The following is a 25,499-nucleotide window of genomic DNA, read 5'->3' on the forward strand; positions in this document are numbered from 1 at the left end:
TGGCTGGCTTGGAGGATTTTCCATTCTTCCCTCGCTGTTCCATGTTTCCTTTCCAAAACCTTTCCCTTTGTCAAAGAGAGGAGTGTTTTCTGCTAGCAAAAGTGGGAAAGCAACAAAAGAAAAGATATTCCTTGTTATAACCTGTTAAAAAGCTATTCTTCAGTAAAACTGCTTGTGCATGAAGATGAAGGTGTAGATTGAAAATTCATCGTATACAATATGGATGAAGTCTAACTGATGATTTAATAAGAGCTAATATTGATAGCTCTATGCAGGCATGTAATATGTTCACTGCCCTTTTTAAAGAGCATGAAAGACAGAAGGAATAAGCACTGTGAGAAGACTATGACACCTCCCCTCCTACACATTTGATTCCATATTTTATCCCTGGTCTCCATTCTGAGCTGTTAGAGGTATTTCTGCTGCTAAGATCCTTTTCAACACTCACCACTGGCTTCAAAGTCCAAGTCTTTCATTTCCTTGCCCCAGACTTATTTTCTGTTTCATTGCATGCTACTTTCTTGCACTTGTCTTGCTAAAGCCTCCACCATGGCTATTTAATATTTAAAGGCTGGGATCACTTTGCAGGTTTTAGTTTAAAGGTAACCATAGCACACACACACACATTCATTATTAATAGCAGAGATGCACTGTAAGTTCTTGGGAATCTTCTTTCGTTTTGATGTTAGTTTCATATGAGTGCTGCTGTCACTAGAATTAAGCTCTGGTATTGCTATATGGAAAGTGGACTAATGCAGTAACCAGGGAACCAGAATTATGTGAACAGCTTATTATGTGGATGGGACCATGCTGAAAAGGGAGATGAAGCCAGAAAATGACAGGTCACGGAAAGTCCGGTTTCGGATCGCGTCATCTCACAGTGGGCGAGTTCTGAAGGAGGTATATGAAGATGGGCGACCGGCAGGCTCTCTGGATTCTGAATGTGCCAGTATCTGTGGCATAGATGGACTCAGTGAGTCTGATGGACAGCAGAATGGCCACATAGGATCGGAAGGGGACGAGCAGGAGAATGACCAGGATAACTTGCTGGTGTTAGCAAGGGCTGCCAGCGAGAAGGGGTTTGGTACAAGAAGAGTCAACATTTTAAGCAAAAATGGCACAGTCAGAGGTGTTAAATATAAAGTCAGTGCTGGACAAGCTCTATTTAACAATTTGACCAAAGTATTAGAGGTAAGTCACTGTACTTTGTCCTTCCTGATCTTTGTTTCTAATTCACCATCTCAACACCTCTCTGTTCTCCAGTTTAAAGCAAACCTCTCTTATTCATGATTCCTACATACTTCATGAGTCACTTCTACATCTAGGATATTGTCTCAACAGCCATTGATTAAAAATAAGGTCATATGCTTAGCAAACTAGATTGACCTCTCAAAGCCAAATTCCTAACATTTAAGTAGTCGTCTTCTAGGGTGTAATGACTAAAACAGTATATCTGTTTCTTAGCCAAGGAAGGGAAGAAGACAAACTGTAGTCTTCAAAGCATTTGAGCAAAGCTTAGGAGTTAATTTCTGGTTGATCATCCTTAAGACCCCAGTTTAGCATTTATCATCACTTGTATAGATATTTAAACCAGAAAAGGCTGAGTACTGCATTCAGTGGAGTTGGATTCAGCTGGAATGTTATGTAGATATAAAGACTTCCTCCCGTTCCTGGTTCCTGGGGAGGTTGCAGATTTCATCTGAGGTGCATTTCTCCATTAATTTGCTTAAGAACTCTAGAGCAGCACTTGAAAAAGTTATTCTATAAATGTACAGATTGAGATCCAGATTTTATAGTAAAAAATTAGCCCTTAAGATATGATAGATTCTGCGCAGTAATGTAGGAATGTATTATTCAGGTCCTGGGCCTTTGACAGTGATCTTATGTTAAGTTTTTGAAATTGCCTGGAAGCATTGGTGAAATGATTTTCTGTTAAAAACAGGCATCATTATTTCAGGAATGGAATTCATAATCACTACCATTAAGATAGCAAGCCAGTATTTTTCATTGTAATACAATTTTATATTATTCTCAATATTTAAATAAAATGATCTCTTGTGATGAATTATTCAATGCCTTGACATTATATAACAACACGGGAGTGGTGGGGATTTTAACCAAAGACACTTACTTTTCACTTAAAGGAAGTATTTGGAAAAGTCACATCATGAGGATTTAGAAAAGAAATCAAAGGATAAAAGCAGTTAAAAGCAAAGGTTTTTTTCATTTATAGAATTTACCCGTGAAGGATTTCACAGATTAGGGGAGGGGGTTGAGAACCAAAAATCAGAAACTGATGACTATGTTTTACTAGGTTGGAAGCAATCCTGTGTGGATTTCTAGTCATTAGGTTGAGTTCATCTTAGTGGCCTCTGTGTTTCACCCAATGCAGAAATTGTTATTGCTAAAGTGTAGACCAAGACTCTGTAACAATTGTTTAAAAATGTTTGCATTCTTGTGATTAATTTAGCTTGTCATGATTTCAATTGCTGTATGATTTGGAGGATTATTTACAAAACTGCTGTACCAATTTTAGTACTTAGATTTGAATTTGTTGTTCAAATCTCTCAAGAAACCTATCACTTATGAGTAAATATCTTAAATCTTCAAAACCTATGAGAGAAGAGCTTTTCCTCCGTATGGCTTTATCCTGGTACTGCTATAAATTCACAAGGAGGAAATAGAAGAACTTCCAAAGTCCAAATTTAGTACTAGATTAGGTTACAATATTTACTTATATTTTTATGCATAATTCCATCCCACCCTTTTTTGGCGAAAAAAATCTGTCATTTTCTAGTAATTTAACCTCATTCCATTTACCCCATGCTTTAAGAAAACAATAATGGTTCCTAGCAGAGGTCCCTCAAAGTCTGATATTTAATCAGTTTCTTTTGGTCATTCTTTTTTTAAAATAATTATACAGTAATCAGCACATTGTAGGTATTCACAGATTTGGGCCATCATCGTTAGTGTTCATCATCATTATCATTGCCATCATTGTCATGGGAATATTCTCCCATCTCTCCAGGATAAAATGTTAAAGGAGCTCCTACCTTGAATCAGGCTGCCAGCTGCACTATTCTAAGGGGCTCCATTCACATCACTGTGTGAGCAGCACCGCTTGGAGTTGTGCAGTGCAGTCTACACAGCGTTATGTTGAGAGCTGACTTGGATACTTGCTGCTTGCTAAGAGATGTGTATGTCATAACGGATGACAAATATCTTAGGCATATGTCTTAGGATGACTGAGTAGGGCACACCAACAGGCATCCCACAGTACAGTAGCAGAGAATCCCCAGGGGGGTAAAAGCAGAAGTTACCATTCAATTACTCCCCTAAGTGTGATATAGGGGCCAGATGTGACTCTTCCCTGGATCTCTGTATATTTTCCGAATTCCTTGGAAAGTAAGCAGCAAACTTAACTAGATGTAACTGTAATGTAGCAATTTCTCTCAGTGAGGAAAAGTGAGGAGTCAGGAGTCATATCTTGGATATTTGATTAAGGTTCCAATGCACAGCCCATCTTATTGAAGAAAGGAACTGTGATTGAAGAAACAGTCAAGTTTTTCTTCCCTTTTAGGTTATACAATCTTAAAGCACTCAATCTGAAACTTGAGAGGGAGCCCTAAATACAAATAATATCTTTCAAAGACCCTGTAAATCACTTTGCTTCCTCTCTATTAGTTTTCCATTATGTTATTGCTGTCTCATAAAACATTGGCATGTGCTTTGCAAAAATTTCAACTGTGCAGAGAGTAGTCATTGAAATTATTTGCTCCAAACGTTTACACTTCTTAGCAGCACTTATTTAGAAAGTTGTCTGTAAAAGGGACATCAGAACAAATTTTCATTTCGTTTGTCAATTAATTTACCCTATAGAATTCTGGGTAATTGAGAATGTGCAGTATTAATCAAGGTTTGAAGGGTACTGATGGGCCAGGAGAGAAAAGGTCACCTGGATGATCAGGTGGCCCTTATAGACTGTGGTTCGTTGGTGAATCACTCAAGAGCCTGGAGCTGGTCTAAGTTATGGCTTTTCAGATGCCTGACTTTTTCATTTTTCTCAGAGATGACAAGAATGTAATGCTTAAGAGAGGCCAGTTTGGAAATCTGAAAACCTAGAATCTAGTCATGGCCTGGAAATGGACATGTATTAGAAACTGTTTAGGTTGTTCTTACATACAGTAAAGAGAATTATTGACCTAGATGTAAAAGGAAATTTTAATAAAAAATATTCCTTAGTGTTCAATGTTTAATGAGGAAAATGAAGAAGATATGTATTGATCTATCTATGATTTTTTTTTCTGTTCAGGATAGATCACCAGGAGGGTATTTCCTGAGCCAAAGATAAATACAGGTATACTGATAGGCATGTTTCCTATTGGTATCCTAATTTATCCATCACTAGTTTGTTTAGAAACAGGCCCAGAAATCTTACCATTATTCTCTGATATAGGTGTTCTTTTTTAGTTCTCTTTAAGAAATTGTACTGTAATGATGTTTCTATCTGATAATAATTTTACCCATTATTTGAAAATTTTAGAGATTTTTTTATTTTAAAAAATTATTCCTTTTTATCTCATGCAAGACAAGTTGCAAAACGACTGCATAGCTCATAGCTCTCCACCCAGTTCACATGATTGAATTTGAGATACACCTTGCTCTTAGCAGCAACATTATTTCCAAAGTCTCTTAGGGTGGGTCAATGATACAGACAATTAAGGTCATTAATTTTTTCTAATTTATTTTTACGAGATTACATTTCAGATGGTAATCTTTTCTTGACCTTATCCTCAAACTTTGTAAGCATACTCTGTTAGAATCACGTACTATAATTTCCATAATTTTAGTTCCCTCTCTTTCTGCAAATTTAACATTACTGTATTAGAGAAAAATAGATGCAAAGAAGGAAGGTAATTACAGCACATACCATAATTTGCTGGCTCCTTTCTAAGAACTCGAATTAGACATTAACCTCCATCTGTGTATGTACATGCATACCTCTGGCCATGTGCTCATACTTATGAACATTCTAACATTTCAAGACAAATAAACTAAAAATAATAATGCACTTGCAGAACAATTTACATCATGCAAATGGTTTTACAGACATTATTTTACTTAATTGTACCCCAAATTTTGTGAAATAAACAGGATATTATTATGATGATGATGTCTGTTTTAAAATAACTGAATATCAGGGAAATTAATTGTTTGGCCCAAAGCTAGAATTCTGCCTTTTGCTGTTTTGGCTTTGTTTGTTTTAAAAGTATAATGCTCTATGCTCTATAAAATTCCCAACTTTCCCTTTTGAAATGTTACAATAATAACAAACATGAAGATTTACAAGACTAAATATATCATGTTATGATATCATCTGGTCTTTTGAAACTTCAACATTTGGTTAGCAGCTTTTAAAATTTATCATTTATTGAATGTTCAATCTTGACCTAGGGGAGGTTTTTCTGCAGTTAAATAGCTTCTATCCAGTTTTAAATTATACTTTTAAAATTTATCAAAACATCATTTCTATAACATCATTTGATTGAATTGTCATGAGATTGGAGGAGTTGAGACTGCAGGGGGATGGCTAGGTTCACTCAAGGAGGACAGCTGCTCAGCTTTGCTCACTGACCTTAGCATGCAGCCATTAATCTGTATTAACAGAAGTTTCAGGTCATACTTCTTATCCATCTCTGGTTCACTGAATCTAGCTTTGGTAATAAGATAATATTCCAGAAAAAAGGAGGCGATACTCTTGACTCTTTAGTCCCAGTGGTTTATGTGGACCACTCTGGAAAAACAACAGCAAGAATGATAGTAAACACTGCTTAAGTACTTCCTGAATGCCAGGCACTGTTCTCATTATTTATGTGCATTGACATATTTATTCCTCATAGCAACTCTATAAGGTAGTATCATTATTAATCAATTAATTACAATTTGAGCTCTTTTCTGTATATGTAACATTAAGTTGTAGGATTTAAAATCACATTTATCCAGGGAAACTCTTATGCAATAGTCTATCAAAGCAAGCATCTACTAATGGAATATTGCCTTCTTAGCTTAGTAGGCAAGAAATTCTAGGATTTTTTGATACAATTTCAAACAATGCAGAAAGCTACATTAAGAAATTAGGTGACGTCATCCAAGAAGCAGAAAAAAGCACCAAAAAATAAGTTGGTACTACCGCTATATTATTTGTGTACAATTAAAGAATTGTTGTAAACTACAGAGTACTGTGACCACCTTCCACATACCATCACTTTGCTACTCTTTATCACAGCATTTGACGTTGATACTAATTAGGACCTCAATAAATATTCTTACTTTGAGTTAATGAATTCAGTGACATTCTCTTAGTGGTTATTTCCTTCTTTTCCATCTCTTTATCTTTGGAGATTTCCTGTATTGAATAGGAATAGAGTTTGCATGGTGAAGTATTGGTAGCTTGTTCCAATCAATTATTTCTGATGTGAGTTATCTTTAATATTCATTCAATCATTTATTTAATAACCATTTACTGCATATCTATTATGGAGCAGGCACTATGCTAGATAAGGTGAGGAATAAAACCCAATTCCAGCCTTCATGGAATATTCAGTAGTGTATAATGAATGGTTGTGTAAAGTGATTCCTGGAAGAATTCAGATACCACACTTGACTTTGTTTCCCATCTCTAGAGAATTCCCCTCCTCTGTTTTCTTGTTGGCCTATCATAGCCTCTGCCACCCATTTTTCACTTCTCCAATGCTTATATTTTTCTCGGTTTTAGTCTTTCTCTTGTTAGACCATCATTATATTAGATTCCTTTCTTCAGCCTCTTCTTGCTTTCTTTCTAATGTTATTCTGATCTGGGCCCAAGAACTGAAAGGTAATCTGTTCCCAAGATTACCTGCAAGTCCCCTAAAGTCAGGAATGGTGACTCTGACCATTAGCACTCACTTATCCAAGTCTTGTGAATCTTATTAAAATTTTCTCTCCTTAGTGCAAGAAATATCTAAATTGGAATATATCTCATTTTTGTCAACTTATCAGAATTCTTGTATCATCATGACATTTAAATTTGTGGAAGCTTTGTTTTAATTGCTTGAAGATAAATCCCATGAATCTATCTTAATTCTGAGTTTAGAACAACATGCTGAGCAAACCCACAGATTCCACAAGCTGACTTGAAACAACTTAATGAACTCTACTGGCAGACCATGATTACCACATAATTAGGGAATTAGCACCCAAAGTTTCCAAACTTCGTAAAAACAGTGTAAGAGTAGGACTAGACAAATATCCTCTGGCTGGCCTATTCATGCTTGTAGATTTCTGATCATTCTCCTAAATCCAGTATTCTGAATATTGTATAAAGCAATATAAACATTTAATAGTCTATAAATTGACACACTATAAAAAAATATATCAATCCCTCAATCATTATTGCCTGGAAGGAATTTTCAAAATGATACACAGAATAAAATACCATCCAAAAATTTTTGGTTAAGGAAATTTTATTTATGTGTACAAATCTATTCAACTAAGAATTTGGATCTCTTTGCTTAATTTTATTTTTCTAATAATTCATTATCTCACCTAACTGCTGACAAATTTTTTTAAACATCTTTATGGGAGTATAGTTGCTTTAAAATGTTGTGTTAGTTGCTGCTGTATAACAAAGTGAATCAGGTATATGTATACATATATATCCCCATATCTCCTCCCTCTTGCATCTCCCTCCCACCCTCTCTATCTCACCCCTCTAGGTGGTCACAAAGCACAGAGCTGATCTCCCCGTGCTATGCAGTTGCTTCCCACTAGCTATCTATTTTACATTTGGTAGTGTATATATGTCCATGCCACTCTCTCACTTCATCCCAGCTTACACTTCCCCCTCCCCATGTCCTCAAGTCCATTCTGTACGTCTGCATCATTATTCCTGTCCTGACCCTAGGTTCTTCAGAACCTTTTTTTTTTTTTTTTTTTTAGATTCCACATCTATGGGTTAGTATATGGTCTTTGTTTTTCTCTTTCTGACTTACTTCACTCTGTATGACAGTCTCTAGGTCCATTCACCTCACTACAAATAACTCAATTTCGTTTCTTTTTATGGCTGAGTAATATTCCATTGTATATATGTGCCACTTCTTCTTTATCCATTCATCTGTTGATGGACACTTAGGTTGCTTCCATGTCCTGACTATTATAAATAGTGTTTCAATGAACATTGTGGTAGATGACTCTTTTTGAGTTATGGTTTTCTCAGGGTATATGCCCAGTAGTGGGATTGCTGGGTCATATGGTAGTTCTATTTTTAGTTTTTTTTTTTTTTAACATCTTTATTGGGGTATAATTGCTTTACAATTGTGTGTTAGTTTCTGCTTTATAACAAAGTGAATCAGTTATACATATACATATGTTCCCATATGTCTTCCCTCTTGCGTCTCCCTCCCTCCCACCCTCCCTATCCCACCCCACCAGGCTGTCACAAAGCACCAAGCCAATATCCCTGTGCCATGCGGCTGCTTCCCACTAGCTATCTACCTTACTACGTTTGTTACTGTGTATATGTCCATGACTCTCTCTCGCCCTGTCACAGCTCACCCTTCCCCCTCCCCATAACCTCAAGTCCGTTCTCTAGTAGGTCTGCGTCTTTATTCCTGCCTTACCCCTAGGTTCTTCATGACATTTTTTTCCTTAAATTCCATATATATGTGTTAGCATACGGTATTTGTCTTTTTCTTTCTGACTTACTTCACTCTGTATGACAGACTCTAGGTTATTTTTAGTTTTTGAAGGAACCTCCATATTGTTCTTCATAGTGGCTGTATCAATTTACATTCCTACCAACAGTGCAAGAGGGTTCCTTTCCTCCACATCCTCTCCAGCATTTATTGTTTGTAGACTTTTTGATGATGGCCATTCTGACCAGTGTGAGGTGGCACGTCATTGTAGTTTTGATTTACATTTCTCTAATGATTAGTGATGTTGAGCATCCTTTTGTGTGTTTGTTGGCAACCTGTATATTTTCTTTGGAGAAATGTCTATTTAGGTCTTCTGCCCATTTTTTTTTTTTTCTGCCCATTTTTGGATTGGGTTGTCTGTTTTTTTGATATTGAGCTGCATGAGCTGCTTGTATATTTTAGAGATTAATCCTTTATCAGTTGCTTCGTTTGCAAATATATTCTCCCATTCTGAGGCTTGTCTTTTCATCTTGTTTATGTTTTCCTTTGCTGTGCAAAGCTTTTAAGTTTCATTGGGTCCCATTTGTTTGTGTTTGTTTTTATTTCCATTTCTCTAGGAGGTGGGTCAAAAGGGATCTTGCTGTGATTTATGTCATAGAGTGTTCTGCCTGTTTTCCTCTAAGAGTTTTATAGTGTCTGGCCTTACATTTAGGTCTTTAATCCATTTTGAGTTTATTTTTGTGTATGGTGTTAGAGAGTGTTCTAATTTCATTCTTTTCCATGTAGCTGTCCAGTTTTCCCAGCACCACTTACTGAAGACGCTATCTTTTCTCCGTTGTATACTTTTGCCTCCTTTATCAAAGATAAGGTGACCATATGTGTGTGGGTTTATCTCTGCACTTTCTATCCTGTTCCATTGGTCTGTATTTCTGTTTTTGTGCCAGTAGCATACTGTCTTGATTACTGTAGCTTTGTAGTACAGTCTGAAGACTGGGAGCCTGATTCCTCCAGCTGCGTTTTTCTTTCTGAAGATTGCTTTGGCTATTCAGGGTCTTTTGTGTTTCCATACAAATTGTGAAATTTTTTGTTCTAGTTCTGTGAAAAATGCCATTGGTAGTTTGATAGAGATTGCATTGAATCTGTACGTTGCTTTGGGTAGTATAGTCATTTTCACAATATTGATTCTTCCAATCGAAGAACATGGTATATCTGTCCTGCTGTTTGTGTCATCTTTAATTTCTTTCAATAGTGTGTTATCGTATTCTGCGTACAGGTCTTTTGTCTCCTTAGGTAGGTTTATTCCTAGGTATTTTATTCTTTTTCTTGCAGTAGTAAATGGGAGTGTTTCCTTAACTTCTCTATCAGATTTTTCATCATTAGTGTATAGGAATGCAAGAGTTTTCTGTGCATTGATTTTGTATCCTGCTACTTTGCCGAATTCATTGATTAGCTCTAGGAGTTTTCTGATAGTGTCTTTAGGATTCTCTATGTATAGTGTAATGTCATCTGCAAGCAACGACAGCTTTACTTCTTCTTTTCCAATTTGTATTCCTTTTATTTATTTTTCATCTCTGATTGCTGTGGCTAACACTTCCAAAACTATGATGAATAACAGTGCTGAGATTGGGCAACCTTGTCTTCTTCCTGATCTTAGTGGAAATGGTTTCATTTTTTCACCATTGAGAATGATGTTGGCTGTGGGTTTGTCATATATGGCCTTTATTATGTTGAGGTAAGTTCCCTCTATGCCTACTTTCTGGAGGGCTTTTATCATAAATGGTGTTGAATTTTGTTGAAAGCTTTTTCTGCATCTATTGAGGTGATCATATAGTTTTTCTCCTTCAGTTTGTTAATATGGTGTATCACATTGATTGATTTGCATGTATTGAAGAATCCTTGCATTCCTGGGATAAACCCCACTTGATCATGGTGTATGATCCTGTTAATGTGCTGTTGGATTCTATTTGCTAGTATTTTGTTGAGGATTTTTGCATCTATGTTCATCAGTGATATTGGGCTGTAGGGTTCTTTCTTTGTGACATGTCTGGTTTTGGTATCAGGGTGATGGTGGCCTCATAGGATGAGTTTGGGAGTGTTCCTCCCTCTGCTATATTTTGGAAGAGTTTGAGAAGGATAGGTGTTAGCTCTTCTCTAAATGTTTGATAGAATTTGCCTGTGAAGCCATCTGGTCCTGGGCTTTTGTTTGTTGGAAGATTTTTAATCACAGTTTCAATTTCAGTGCTTGTGACTGGTCTGTTTATATTTTCTATTCCTTCCTGGTTCAGTCATGGAAGGATGTGCTTTTCTAAGAATTTGTCCATTTCTTCCAGGTTGTCCATTTTTTTGACATATAGTTGCTTGTAGTAATCTCTCATGATCCTTTGTATTTCTGCAGTGTCAGTTGTTACTTCTCCTTTTTCATTTCTAATTCTATTGATTTGAGTCTTCTTACTTTTTTTCTTGATGAGTGTGGCCAGTGGTTTATCAATTTTGTTTATCTTCTCAAAGAACCATGTTTTAGTTTCATTGATCTTTGCTATCGTTTCCTTCCTTTGTTTTTCATTTATTTCTGATCTGATCTTTATGATTTCTTTCCTTTTCCTAATTTTGAGGTTTTCTTATTCTTCTTTCTCTGATTGCTTTAAGTGTAAGATTAGGTTGTTTATTTGAGATGTTTCTTGTTTCTTGAAGTAAGATTGTATTGCTATGAACTTACCTCTTAGAATTGCTTTTGCTGCATCCCATAGGTTTTGGGTCCTTGTGTTTTCATTGCCATTTGTTTCTAGGTATTTTTTGATTTCCTCTTTGATTTCTTCAGTGATCTCTTGGTTATTTAATAGCAAAATGTTTAGCTTCAATGTGTTTGTATTTTTTACAGATTTTTTTTCCTGTAATTGATATCTAGTCTCATAGCGTTGTGGTCAGAAAAGATACTTGATATGGTTTCAATTTTCTTAAATTTACCAAGGCTTGATTTGTGACCCAAGATATGATCTATCCTGGAGAATGTTCCATGAGCACTTGAGAAGAATGTGCATTCTGTTGTTTTCGGGTGGAGTGTCCAATAATATCAATTAAGTCCATCTCGTTTAACGCATCATTTAAAGCTTGTGTTTCCTTATTTATTTTCATTTGGGATGTCTGTCCATTGGTGAGAGTGGGGTGTTAAAGTCCTCTACTATGATTGTGTTACTGTCAATTTCCTCTTTTATGGCTGTTAGCATTTGCCTGTGTATTGAGGTGCTCCTATGTTAGGTGCATAAATATTTACAATTGTTATATCTTCTTGTTGGATTAATCCCTTAATCATTATATACTGTCCTTCTTTGTCTCATGTAATAGTCTTTATTTTAAAGTCTATTTTGTCTGATATGAGAATTGCTACTCCAGCTTTCTTTTGATTTCCATTTGCATGGAATATCTTTTTCCATCCCCTCACTTTCACTCTGTATGTGTCCCTAGGTCTGAATTGAGTCATGTGTCCTGAAGAGGTCATGCATCCTAATTCCTACAATCTGAGGGCAGTAACTGTGATCTCTGGGAAGGAGATAGCTTGTAGTCATGGCACAACATTGCGTGTTGAATCAATTGAATTAATACTCAGCAGTACTGGGCTTCTAGAGTCCTGAAGCTTCAAGCACAATTCAGATGCAGCAGTAGGAGCCTGCAGGCTGCAGTTTGCCTCTCTGAGTGCCTGGTGCTTTTACCTGTAGGTTTAGTGCATACAGTTATGCATATTTTTCAGTTAAAAAAGTATTAGGAAACCTGAGAGTTCCCTGGTGGTCCAGTGATTAAGACTGTGCTTTCTAATGCAGGGCGTGCGGGTTTGATCCCTCCATTAATGGGTAAGAGCACTATTCTCTGGAGGGAGATGGCCTGGTTCCTGATGCAAAGTCTGAATATCCTAGGCAGATATTCTAGGGAAATTTACTTAACTTTTGTAAACCCTAGTTTCCTCATCAGTTAAGTGGGGGTAATGATAGTGACTAGTTTTTGTGAAATAAATGAACTATTGTCTATAAAGCATCTTATACAATGCCTGGCACATTGTAAGAGTTCAATAAAACTGTTATTATCTTTATTATCCATCCAACAAACTGTGAGTCAATCGTTGTTAAGTACTCTGCTTGGCAATGAGGGCACAGATATGAATAAAGCATGATTTCTATCCTCAGAGGAACTAAATTCCTTCTCATGAGGAAGACAAACTCAGTTACTGTAAAGTATGGTGAGTACTCAGGAGCTTACAAAGGGATAGAGGCAGGGCATCTGACCCAATTCTGTAAGTCTCATAGCGATCCTGTTCCCCTCACATAATATCTTTTAAAAGACGCATAGGACTTCCTGGGCCACTCCTGAAAAGATGTCGTGGTACTGCAGGCTTTATTGGCTGCACTCACTTCCCTTCAGAGAATCTCAACTGCTGCCTCTAAACTTGGCTTAGCCTCTGCTACATAAACCTGTTTTCCTGAGGCCAGTGCCTCTGTTGCAGCTCCTGTCCTGGCTCTGGCGCCTACCTGGGCCTTTTGTCTTTGACTCTCTAGTTTTAACCTCCCGTGGCTGCTAGGCCACATGGTTACCAGCCTGGCTGCATACCTGTGAGCTCAGCCACCCGCCCACGTGCTTTGTGTCTGAGCATTCCTCTACAACACCTGTCATCCTGAAAGCTTGGCCTGCTCCTTCCGGGTAGAGGTGGACTCCATCTCTTCCTTAGTAGTAGCCTGGATTGACTTGTCATGCCTTTCAACACTAATCCAGGGAATTATTTGTATTTTTATGGGATGCACTCAGCTATAAACCAGAGAGTAGACTACTAGACATGGCTTAAAATACGGACGTTTATTATTATCAGTTCAGAAGAAGTTTAGAAAAGGCTGTTTGTTGCTGAGGTTGTTGGTTGGTTGGTAAGGTGATAAACAACCCAGTTCCTGTTGTTCTGCTCTATCATCCTTGGCTTATTTGTGAAGTTCCCTCATGGATCCAAGATGGCTGCCAGGCCAGAGCCAAAAACGGAAAGGGAGGGGTGGCAAACGAGAACGTTCTTTGTAGGTTTGCCTCTCCCATCAGAAAAGAAAAGAGAATTCCAGAAACTTCTCAGAAGCATTCTCTGACATTTAATGGCCAGAATAGGGTCTTATGGCCACTGTTTGCTTAATAGAAGGCTGGGAATGTGAGGTCATGGCATTGCCTCTGTGGCAGAGGAGAGCTTGGAGCCTGGGGTTGGAAACAGCTGCTGGGTAAGCAAGCCACTGTGCCTGCCACACCATTATCCAAGAGCTCTGATGTGACTTAATTTTTATTTTATGCAATTTGACTCACATTGAACCATACAAAAGCATTTCAATAGTGATCTTATAGTATAATCTGTGTACATTTTTTTTTTTTGGCCTGTCTTTGTTTTTTCCTGTCTTTCCAGGTTTACTTCTTTCTATTTTTTTTTTTTTCAGTATTCATTCCTTTGGATTTCTGGATGCCATCCTTGTTTTCTCAGGCCTAGAGCTTTTTACCGGATGGCTTTCATTATTCTAACACTAGAACTTCAGAAACCTCAAATGACATGAGGGATGGTAAACAATTTATTATTAACTAATAGCAGTAAACGTGTAATTATATTAGTTATCTATTATATCTAGAGTAGGGTCTAATTGTGTAATTTTAAAAAGGGGCGTGCCACACTTGACCTAGGCTGAGCCATCTAAAACAGAAAAGAACTTCCCCCAAACAGTGCATATTGCTTTATTTTTTTCCCTCCTGCTTTCCTACATTAAATCAAAAACAAAATAAAATACAAAACACAGCGACTACGGAGTCACAGGGCTCCTTCCCACAGCTTCTTCCTCCACACCTGCCTCGGAAGCTGTCCCCTCCGGGCTCCGCAGGTAGTGAGGTGGAACTCATTTTCCATTTGAGGAGAACGATGATAAAGCAGCTCTCTGCGTGCAGAGCAGGGCAGACCCTCTCTCAGCAAGCCTCCTAGCTATGCTGTTCCAGCTTTCCTGATTCTGCTAGTCATAAACAAGGTTTAAAAAATTATTTAAAGGAACAGTATTAGGAATAAGAGCAACGCTTTTTGAATGCCTACACTGACAGAAATTAACTTAGGTACCTTGCTTATAAATACTGTTTCTTCGATCCTCACAGCAAATTTGCAAGGCGGATATTAATTTATTTTATATGATATAAACTGACAACATCCCAGTTCGATGAAAGAACAATGAAAAAACATTTGTCCCCCAATATTTTGACCTTCATTTTGATCTGCCATCTGAAATTTTTTTCCATTATTTTTCTTTCTCCAGAGAGCTCCTTTGTCCTTTTTTTTTAAACATTGTCTCTCCATTTATTTAGATCTCTTAAAATTTCTCTCATCAGCAAACTGTAGTTTTCAAAATATAAGTCCTGTATATGTTTTGTTAGATTTATAAGTATTTCATGTCCTTTGGAGTCATTATAAGGGGTATTTTTTTTTTATTGAAGTATAGTTAATTTACAATGTTGTGTTAATTTCTGCCATACAGTAAAGTGATTCAGTTATACATATGTATAGATTCTTGTTTTTCGTATTCTTTTCCATTATGGTTTATCATAGGATACTTAGTGTAGTTCTCTGTGCTATACAGTAGGACCTTGTGGTTCATCCCTTCTATATAGAATAGCTTACATCTGCTCACCCCAGGCTCCCACTCCATCCCTCCCACAACCCTCTCCCCCTTGGCAACCACAAGTCTGTTCTCTATGTCCATGAGTCTGTTTCTGTTTCATAGATAGGTTCATTTGTGTCATATTTTAGATTCCACATAAAAGTGATATCATATGGTATTGATATTTGTCCTTCTCTTTCTGACTTACTTCATTTAATGTGATAATCTCTAGGTCTATCCATGTTGTTGCAAATGACATTATTTCATTCTTTTTTATGGTTGAGTAGTATTCCATTGTATATATGTACCACATTCTCTAACAGAGATACAGATGTAGAGAACAAACATATGGATACCAAGGGGGAAAGGGAGGGGTGGGATGAATTGGGAGATTGGGATTGATATGTATACACTATTGATACTGTGTATAAAATGGATAACTAATGAGAACCTACTATATAGCACAGGGAACTCTACTCACTGCTCTGTGGTGACCTAAATGGGAAGGAAATCCAAAAAAGAGGGGATATATGTGTACATATAGCTGATTCATTTTGCTGTACAGCAGAAACTAACACAACATTGTAAAACAACTATACTCCAATAAAATTTTTTTAAAAAAAGAAACATACACCCCTATGTTCATAGTACCACTATTCACATCAGCCAAGATGTGGAAAGAAATGTCCATTAACAAATGAATGGATAAAGAGCTCTTTTGTCTTAAGTCAAGTTCCCTAGAAGGAGAACCTGAGATTGGATTCTTGTGACAAGTGATTTATTGAGGGAGTACTCTCAGCAGAAAAGGGATGGAGGAAACAGGTTAGGATGGCAAGAAAGCTAAGCAAAGAAGTGACCTTGGCTAGAGACCAGCTTCAGCCTGGATACTCGGAGTACAAATTGTACCATGGATTTGTTCCCATCTTGCAGGAAGGGGCTGGCATTTGTCATGCCTGTGTTAGTCTGTCTTTGGCCATTGGCAGTCTATGTGTGTGTGTTTATGTCTGTGTGTAACAAGGTATCATCCATTCTGCTGAGACATTTATCCAGAGAAGGGGGAAGCTGTGAGTTTTTAGCAGCCAATATTCACAATGGCTGGGGGGTGGGTGAACCAACATTGTGGAGGGAGTGTGGAGCATACACAACAGTCTACCTCTTGCACTGTTCAGGTTTACTTGCTTCTCCCATAGAGTTTATTTCATCCAGGCACAGCCATGCCCCAGTTAGTGGGAGAGTTAGTGGGATAAATTATAGCCCGCACACTGCAGTTGGTCTCAAAGTGATTTTTGTTTTATCTGTCTCTTACTTTCCATTGTAGACCTCCTCCTCCTAGCTAACCCTTCTGCTTGTCGAGGTGTCTTGCATGGTTGGGTGACCCGTATTCTCAGTCCCTGTGGATTCTGAGCCTCTGGTCACTATGCGCTTATGAGGCAGTGATTGCTATACTTGCCCATTTACATTTAAAATCAAGTAAGTACCAAGAGCGGCCTCTGAATACCAGACATATTTTTATCTGCCCCTAATATATAGTGGAAGTTTACCTCCTTGAGACAATCCGTGTTAGTTACCCCTGCCAGTGTGGTAGCTCCTTTTTATGCCACTTGGATCACTGTCATGACGAACCCAAGGGGACTACATGTCAACTATAGCTTTAATTTTTAGTGGGCCTCTTCCTGTGTTGCTTAGTGGAAGTATTTCCTTTTGGGAACACAAGAATTAGATTAATGATGTCTCAAATTGCAGGAATGGAAAACCCAATTCCCCAGGTGGGTCACTGGGAGTGATGGGGAATGGGATCATTCTTGCATCTCCCCATTGGTTCCTGGACCCATGAATTCTAGATATTGGCAGTATAGCACCGTATGATGACTATTGGGTAAAGGTATAATTGGCATCCCGAAGAACGACACCCTTTCCCACAAGGTGCCGTCAGCAAACTGATTCATCATCTTTGCCTTCAAGCTGCTGTTCTACGGCTGTGTCAGGTGGCAGGTTCTGGACGGTGTGGGACATGGTAGGGCCAGTGCTCCTTCTTATTCAAGTAGCTTCCTTGAGCCCTCTGAAGTCACTTGAGCCTGATCTTAGGTAAATCACTTTCATTTTAAGATGAATTATTGCTAGATATACTTGACCTTATGACTTTGTGGATGTGACAGTATATATTTACAAACTATACATCCAGAGTAGTTCTGATGGCCTGCAAGGGTGAATACTCAGTCTCTACCGGGGCCCTGGCCATGCCAGAAGCTGCTTTTCAAATACTGTAGTTTCTCCTGCATACAGCATGGTCTTGAGCCCGAACCCTAGGGGTTGCTGCTATGTCTTTCCTACTGAGGCTGGCCAGAGATTTGACACAGTGCGCTTCTCCACTACAGGTAACTCTAGTAACATGGGATCTGCTGGGTTGCATGAATCACACTTCAGGGCTGCTTGTACCTCGGCCTGCAGCTGTTGCAAAGCCCTTCTTTTTGTGAGCCCTACTCTAAGACTGGCAACCTTCTGTGCCACTGGATACATGGATGTGTGTCCTCTAACACCTGAACGGGTCCATCCAGCACTGTGCTTTTTACTTAGAGATAGAAGGTGCAAAATAGAATAATTTGTCATTTCCCTTTGAGGGGAAGTTCCAGCATGCCCCAGACCACCAGACTCATACATGATTAACCAGGAGTTGCAAATTCTTGGGTCTTTGTGGCGTTTGTCTCCCACACTCTGGAGCAGATATGTCTTACCTCCAGGCATTTAGTATTCCTTGCTCATCAGGTCTTACTAAGATGAGTTATTAATGCTAATGGACCACTATGTGGTTCTGGGTAATGTCCATAATTGCCCTTCCTCCCTCCAGTCTCCTGGATGAAGGGGGTAATTCACTTCTGGATGAAGTCTGGATGAAGGGGCAGCTGAGAATGGTTAGCAGCCACCACCCATGGCAACGGAGATACTGTACCAACCTGGTGAAGGGAAGGGAGGGGTGGGGACACACACCACAGCATCCACTACACCCTGGAAACATACAGTGATGTTATCTGGAGATAAGGGAGGAATGGTGCTGAGTGGGGAAGGGATCAAAATTCAGGATACTGGGATCTCTCACTAAAGCATTGCATTGAAAAGCAGTCCCGTTTTGATAGAAAGGAGGTTTGTTGCGAGAGCTCTGAGTGGCCAGGGACCTTTTGCTGTGGGAGGTGGCAGTGGTGTGATGGGGAGAGGATTGTTAAGTATTCATAAAATCTGCAAGTCAGTTGTCAAATCTCGGCAGTTTGAAATTGGCCATGGTGGGAGTATTCCTAGCACGGAGATCAACAAATACTACACATTAGAGCTTTTTTCTCTCCCCTGAAAGTAGTTTCCCAGCAGATCATGGCTACTGAAAAGTTTTTTGAAAAGAATAGCAAAACAGGAGAAGGTGAAGAGCATGAGAGCCCCGAAAATCAAACTCTAACTAATATTTTTTCCTGGAGCCAGAGCTAGTCCCTGCACAATTTCCTTTTCCTAAAATGCAGTCAGAAATTGCCATCTAGTTAGCCATTTTTTTAAGGTCATTACTGTTATTTTCTCATTAAAAAACTCATTTGCTTCTTGGGATTGCTTAGTGAGCTTATGCTGCAGTAGACGTGAAGAAACTCTTCCTAGTTCATTTTCCAGCCTCCAGGCTTGCCTTTGGCCGATCCTTTCCTCATACAGCTGAAAATCTTATGTTACTCCCCTGCTAAAAGCAAGCCGGTTGTTCTCTGTAGCATATACATATAAAATCACACTTCTTAGTCTGGTATATAAGCCTGAGTTTCTCTCAAAATCAGAGTGTAAAATAAGGATCTGTGTGCAGGTGGTTTACTGGGGAGGTAACCTCAGGGCACGAGGAAAAGAGGGAGGAATGTGGAAGAGGGAAGGAGCATTTCTCTTCTTGAAATGCTGCCACTCTTTTCTCTCAGTTAACTCAATCTTTTGCACTAATCTCAGATGTGACTCTTTCCTGGAAGCTTCCATGGTTCCCCCTATTAGTGTTAAATGCCCCTATAGCTCTTGAAACATCCTTATTATAGCCCTTATTACAACACATACTAGTTCTAACACACAAATCTTTTTACTTCTAACACACAAATCCTCCACATAGGTTTATAAGGGGCTATATTTTAGATTTCTATATCCTGAGTACCTAGCATAGTACTTGGCTGTATAAAAAAATGTTCTGTAAATACTTGGGGATGAAAAGAATGAGTGCATTTTGATTCTGCAATGGCTTGCTTTTACCAAAAAAGAAAATCTAATCTGAGCCCATTCCAAAGAAATGGAAACATGAATATATTTTGAAAGAAGTGTGCTAGGTATCCAAATAGGTCTCTGATTATATATATATTTCTGTGTGTGTATATACGTACACATATATATGTACATATTTAATCAACAAAGCAGTAACAATGAAATGTAAGGAAATCAAGCAATATATCAATAATAATGACCATGTGGCTCCTGCTCTCAAGAATTAGATAGGTAAGACATGAGCACATAATGAATAATAATAAACACATAATGAACATAATAATAATAAAAAAGGGGAAAACAACACACTGAGATATGAAATATTATAAGATATTATGGGTGAATGGGGTAAATAACTAGTAGAAAATATATTGCTATGATATCAGAGGATTCTGACATCTTCTGGGGACAGAAAGACAAGGGGGTTTCTAGGCAGCAGATAAGATTTGAATTAGGCAGTATGTGTGGGGGTTTATAGCAGTGACTCTGGGAAAGAACTCCTAGGCTCAAACTCCTAAGTCACATATACCTATTCCTGTGTAACTGTGGGCAAATTTTGTTGGTTCATCTATAAATCAGTAATTCATGTGGTTACTGGTAGGATTAAAGAATACTTAATACACATATAGAGATTAGAACAGTGCTTGGCATATAACTCTTCTGTTACATATGATATACTTCCCTTAAAAAAATGAGGAGGTTAGTTCTTAGCAGAAACATAAGATACATTTGGGAACCAGAGAAAGCACTAGTTTACTTGTAGCAGAGTATTTATGTGGGAAATGGTGGGAGATAAAACTGGAAAACTGTTTTGAATTCCTACTGAGGACCCAAAAAGTCAGCTATAGCCAGTAATGAGAACAAAGAAAGATAAGATGATTGTATGTTTTGGTTTCTTCTGGATAACTGTGATTTAAGTATTGTCTTGAAATAATTATAAGATCACCTTTCACTCTCAAAAGTGTCTTGTTTGGATTAAAGATACCCCAAAATGATATTTCGACAAGGATCATGGGGATTTCTGGAGATTGTCTGACATAAATGTGTAAAATGCACTGGAGAAAGGCAGTTTTATAGGTTGGTGGCCACCCATGGTGTGTTTATATAAAATCATATTAGTTTCCATAAATTATAAAACTCAGTACTGAAAGGGACCTGGAGATAATCTGGTAGACTTCATTCTTTAATTTTTACATTGGCACATTGCGATTAGCTTTCAGTGTATTTGGAAATGTTCAAAGAAGCATGTAAAACTGAAATCTTTTTAACAAAAACAAAAATAAACAAAATACAAAAAAGAATAGGGAAGGTCAAAATTCATTGCAAATAAACTACATACATACATGTGTTTAGGATGTCCTTTACTTCATTTTGAAATAACAGCCCTGAACTATTTTCATATGCTAGATTTGGAGTTGCATATATTAGTCAATAGTTTAGTTTGAACAGCAATGACACCATTATACAGCAGTGTTCGTGCAGTGAGTCCTTCTGCATTTTGCCCTTGTTATCTAATAAATGTAACTGGGAAATTGGGAAACAAAAGTACTGATACTAGTGATAATGAAACATAGATCTCATCACTTTAATAAAACAAAATTTGAAACCATTAGTTGTGCTCATAAAAGCATCTCAATCTAGTGTTAAGTGGACCTAAGTCCACTCCCTGGGCAGGGGTAAGAGGTGTGGGGAAGGCCTTTGGTGAACACTGTTAGATTGCACCCTCTTGAAGTTGATTAGAATTCATGCAAAGCTGGTATCCCAGCAAGGAATGGGGTATGAGAGATGTGAGGCCACTAGGATCTGAAGTGGTATGTGGGAGGTGTCTGAGGCAAAGTCTTTTTCAGATTGCATTAGCAATTTCATTTCACCTGTACTATTCTTCTTAGAGTTAATTTTTTTCACACATTTGGAATTAGGGTATGCAGGATCATCTTGAATGGAAGCATATTTTTTTCTTTTATTTTCTCCTCTTCCCTGTTTAATAGTTTTTTGTGCGGTCACTCAGTCTAAAACCACCTCTTAAATGGTGTCTTACAACCTGTTCTCCGGTGATACTGGGTATATCTTAGATCCAATTTCAAAGCCAAGGGGGTAGTTTGGCTCGGGTATTGTTTGCAAGGCTTGTTTGTTTCTTGCCATGTTTCCTATAAGCTGTATTTCCAGGCAAAGAGGTTATTATTATTATTTTCCATGTACGTGTCATAAGATGGGAGCCCTAGCCTAGCCTTATTTCAAGCAGTGAGTCTGGCTTCAGTCTATTGCTGTGGGAGGTCTATGACTTCATCCCTGCCTACTACTTTGTTTCTGTTCTATTTCTGTTCCTTGACATGAATATCTTGTTTCGATTTTTTTTAAAAAATCTACTCTTTTTTGTTTTAATCCCCATACTCCTAGGAACATTGAGTTGGGGCACATGTAAACCTAAAGTTACAATGCCATCTTGACTGGACATCTCTTGGAAAAAAATGATTTTGAACAGATAATTCTACTCCCAGCCAAATCAAGTGTAATTGTAGAACTAATCAAGTATAAGTGTAGAACAAAAATGTTTCCTTATGTGTAAAGTTTCAAGAGCGTTTACCTTGCTCGCATCATTTCAGAAGAATAAAATTGCTTAAGCATGCACTTTTGTAAAAAAGAAAGGTACAAACCAAGAGATTTGGAATTTAGGAAACACTGAATCCAACTTAAGAGAGCAGTAAAGGAAGATTCCAGGATAAAAGTCTTTTTAGCAGACCTGGAAAGCAATTGGTCCAGATTGGATTAACAGAGTAAATGATAGTAAGAGGAAAGTCCTCCTGCTTAAAGAGGGCTACCTGAGATACACAGGTATATTAATCCAGAGAAAAGAAAGTAAACTATGAACACCAGGGAAGACCACAGAAGCTGAAAAATAGTCGTGATACAAATATGTAGCAAAAAATTTGTCATTTTTGATATGATAGTTTCTCAGGCCTTTTTTGGTCTTTCGTGCCACTGACATTTTGAACAATATTGGCCAGTTACTTAAGAGAATACCCCTTAATCTGGGTTTCTTTGATGTTTCCTCAGGATTAGAACCAAGTTATGCATCTTTGGCTGTGATAATGTATCATTCTGGGGGTATCATAGCTGAAGGTACTTGGTATTCATTTGCTCCCTATTAGTGATATTAATTTTGATCACTTTATTATGGTGTTTTCTAATTTCTCCACTATTTAGTCATTTTCCCCACTTTAATTAATAAATAATTTGTTGGGAGATACTTGAGGCTGTGATTATCTTGTTTCTCATCAAACTTCCACACCCAAGATTAAGCACCCATTGATGATATTTGCCTGCATAAGTTTTTAGAATTATGTCTGCAAAATTATCATTTTTTTCCCTGTAGTAATTAGTCAGCATTTTCTTGTAAGGAAGATTCTTTGTTTCTCCTTTGTTTATGAATTTATTTATCCATCTATTTATATCAGTATGTAGACTCATAGATTCTTATCACTGAGTTATAATCCGTCACTGTTTTTATTTATTTTAAAATTTTAAATATTCCAGTTTGGGCCAGTGGGAGCCCCTTACAGCTGGTGCTGGTGTCTTTTGACATAGCTCCATCAATTTTCTGAGCATTTCCTTACCTTGTGGCATAAGGTGTTCCAGGATCATCATACAGTTTTCCTGCACATCCCAGGAATCAACCATTTCTCCAAAGAGCTTTGGTACCTTTTGGCGCAGAATGGTACTAGGAAACCAAAATCTGGGTGGTGGGTTTGCTCACTGCTGCCGGCATGTTGGTCCTTTCAGTGAACAAAGCTGATGATAGTGGTAGAGGGAGGGAGAAACGTTGTAATTTGCATTTATTTTAAGCTCATGCTATTCTCTCCCTCCTAGTAATGCTCAAGACATGGGACATGTGTGGTTTTATTTTTGCTTCTTGTTGGTCTTCTTTTGGTGGGGAGGAGGTGTAGAGTGATTTGGATTCAGGAAACCACCATTATCTGAGCGCTGACAAGAACCTTTGAGATCCAAGATCTTCTGGTGTTTCGCATATCCAGGGCACTCTCAGTCTCCATGGTAATTAAAGTAAAGATTTTCAATGAACTGATGTATGTGCTGATGAAAACTGGGAGAATAGAAATTTCTGCTCTATCTCCCTATGATCTTTCACTTTAATAGTGTGTGGTTGCTTTAGGGTCAAAGAAGACAGCTTGAGAGGAAACCGAGCCAAGAATACTCCCTTAAAATGAACACTGATAGGAGGATGGCTTTTGTAATTTGCTTTTATGCCTTGCCTTCAGAAGCTGTTGATACATTTGCCAATTTCTCTTACATATTATATATATCACATATAATATATATAGCCATGTTATATATATCATAGATATATATATGTATAGCCAAAAGTGGAACCCTTGGCATTTATAAAAGTCTAATCTGATTTTATTGCTGAAAGCAGAAGTATATGGAGAAGAAAAAAAGTATCCTGTTTCCTTCAGTATTGATAGAACAAATGAGAGCTTAGTGTTTCATTCCAATGAGCTTGTGGCTTTCATTAATCTCATGCTCACAGCTGATGAATGAAAATTGTTTTGTCGTCCTAGGCAGACTGCTCCTGCAGAGTAATTAATCCCAGATGAAGGGTTGGAACAACTTGCCAGTGAAAATGCTGTGTGCCTTCAGCTCAGCTGGGACTCACCAGCGAGGACTTCACTGGCAGAGACTCATGACTTTCTGATTCCTCTCACTTACATAGGGAGTGACAAATGGAGCCACTGACACTTGCTTTAATCGAACAGTCTCTGAGACAGGTGGCCAGTCAGGATGAAGGAGGTACAGAGGGCTTCTTAGATAAGAGCTTCTTAGGGTGAAGGAATCTCACAGTGAAAGAAGCTGTCCTGAGCAGAAAAGCTACCTTAGTATTTCTGGGTAGAACAGGATCAACTGGGATTATGAAGCATAAACCACAGTCCTCTAATAGGGAAACAAAATGAGAATTAGACATAATGATAGGAAGAAAGGAAACGCATGAAATATTCACCTTAATCTTTAGTTTGTCAATATTCTGAGATCTAATATGGAACCTAACAGGTGAATAGGCATTTTAAGACTCCAGCACAGCCAGCACTTACTTATATCTGAGTGCGCAGTGGTTTGAAATCAGTTTTCTATGCATAAAATATTTCTCAAAACTCCTCTGGTGGGTGTCCCCCTTACCACACCAGCCTCACTTTCATGAAGGGGTGAACCTAGAATCACGATCATGTATTTCTTGAGCAGCTCTATTTCTAAAAAAGTTTTCTTTTTATCCCCTGGGGCACTAAAATTCCCAGAAGGAGTCAAAAGCCTCCTTGCTTCTCAACATGCCATCTAAGAAACAGCAGCATCAGCGTCACCTGGAAGTTTGTTAGAAACAGAGGATTTGGGGCCCAGCCCAGACCTACTGAATCGGAATTGCATCTTAACAAGATGCCCAGGTGATTCCTTTGCAAATTACAGTTTGAGAAGCCATGCTGGTGAGGACTAGACCTCGCCACTGACCTTATGGTGTCCCTCCATTCTCCTCTACATTCCAGCTCCATTTTCTGCCTCCCACTGTTGCTGAGGCTCCTGAACACCCCCTGCCTCTGCCCCTGCAGGTGCCCATGGGGTCTGTGCTGATGCGCTCTGTGCTTTGAGGGAGTGGGTGACAACCCAAAGGGTGCTCGCTTGTTCCCATCTCTGCGGCCTCGCATTGATTTTGTAACAAGTTCTTGTGCTTTGACCATCCCTCTTCTGATACATGAGTTCTTTTCCAATAGGTACCTCAGTTTACTCACGTGAATAAAGTGCTAGAGGACTCTCCCCTTTGGTCTACATACTAAATCCTAGGGTGACTCTATCTTAGGTTCAAGCTGGGAGCTCCACCGGTCATTATTTTAATAATAGCTAGCGGGTTTCCCTGGTGGCGCAG

General features: G+C 38.3%; 1 protein-coding gene across 1 annotated transcript in view; it reads left to right on the top strand.

The window, feature by feature from the left end:
• The first annotated feature begins 297 nt into the window (after positions 1 to 297).
• Positions 298 to 25,499, top strand: part of GRXCR1 (glutaredoxin and cysteine rich domain containing 1) — a 110,527-nt gene continuing 85,325 nt past the window's right edge. Inside the window, exon 1 of the mRNA XM_019928254.3 lies at positions 298 to 1,191. Within this exon, the coding sequence (XP_019783813.1) occupies positions 808 to 1,191 (384 nt within the window). The 5' untranslated portion in view covers positions 298 to 807. The remainder of the gene's footprint in view (positions 1,192 to 25,499) is intronic.

This window comes from Tursiops truncatus, chromosome 5 (assembly GCF_011762595.2).
Source record: "Tursiops truncatus isolate mTurTru1 chromosome 5, mTurTru1.mat.Y, whole genome shotgun sequence".
Taxonomy (NCBI): domain Eukaryota; kingdom Metazoa; phylum Chordata; class Mammalia; order Artiodactyla; family Delphinidae; genus Tursiops; species Tursiops truncatus.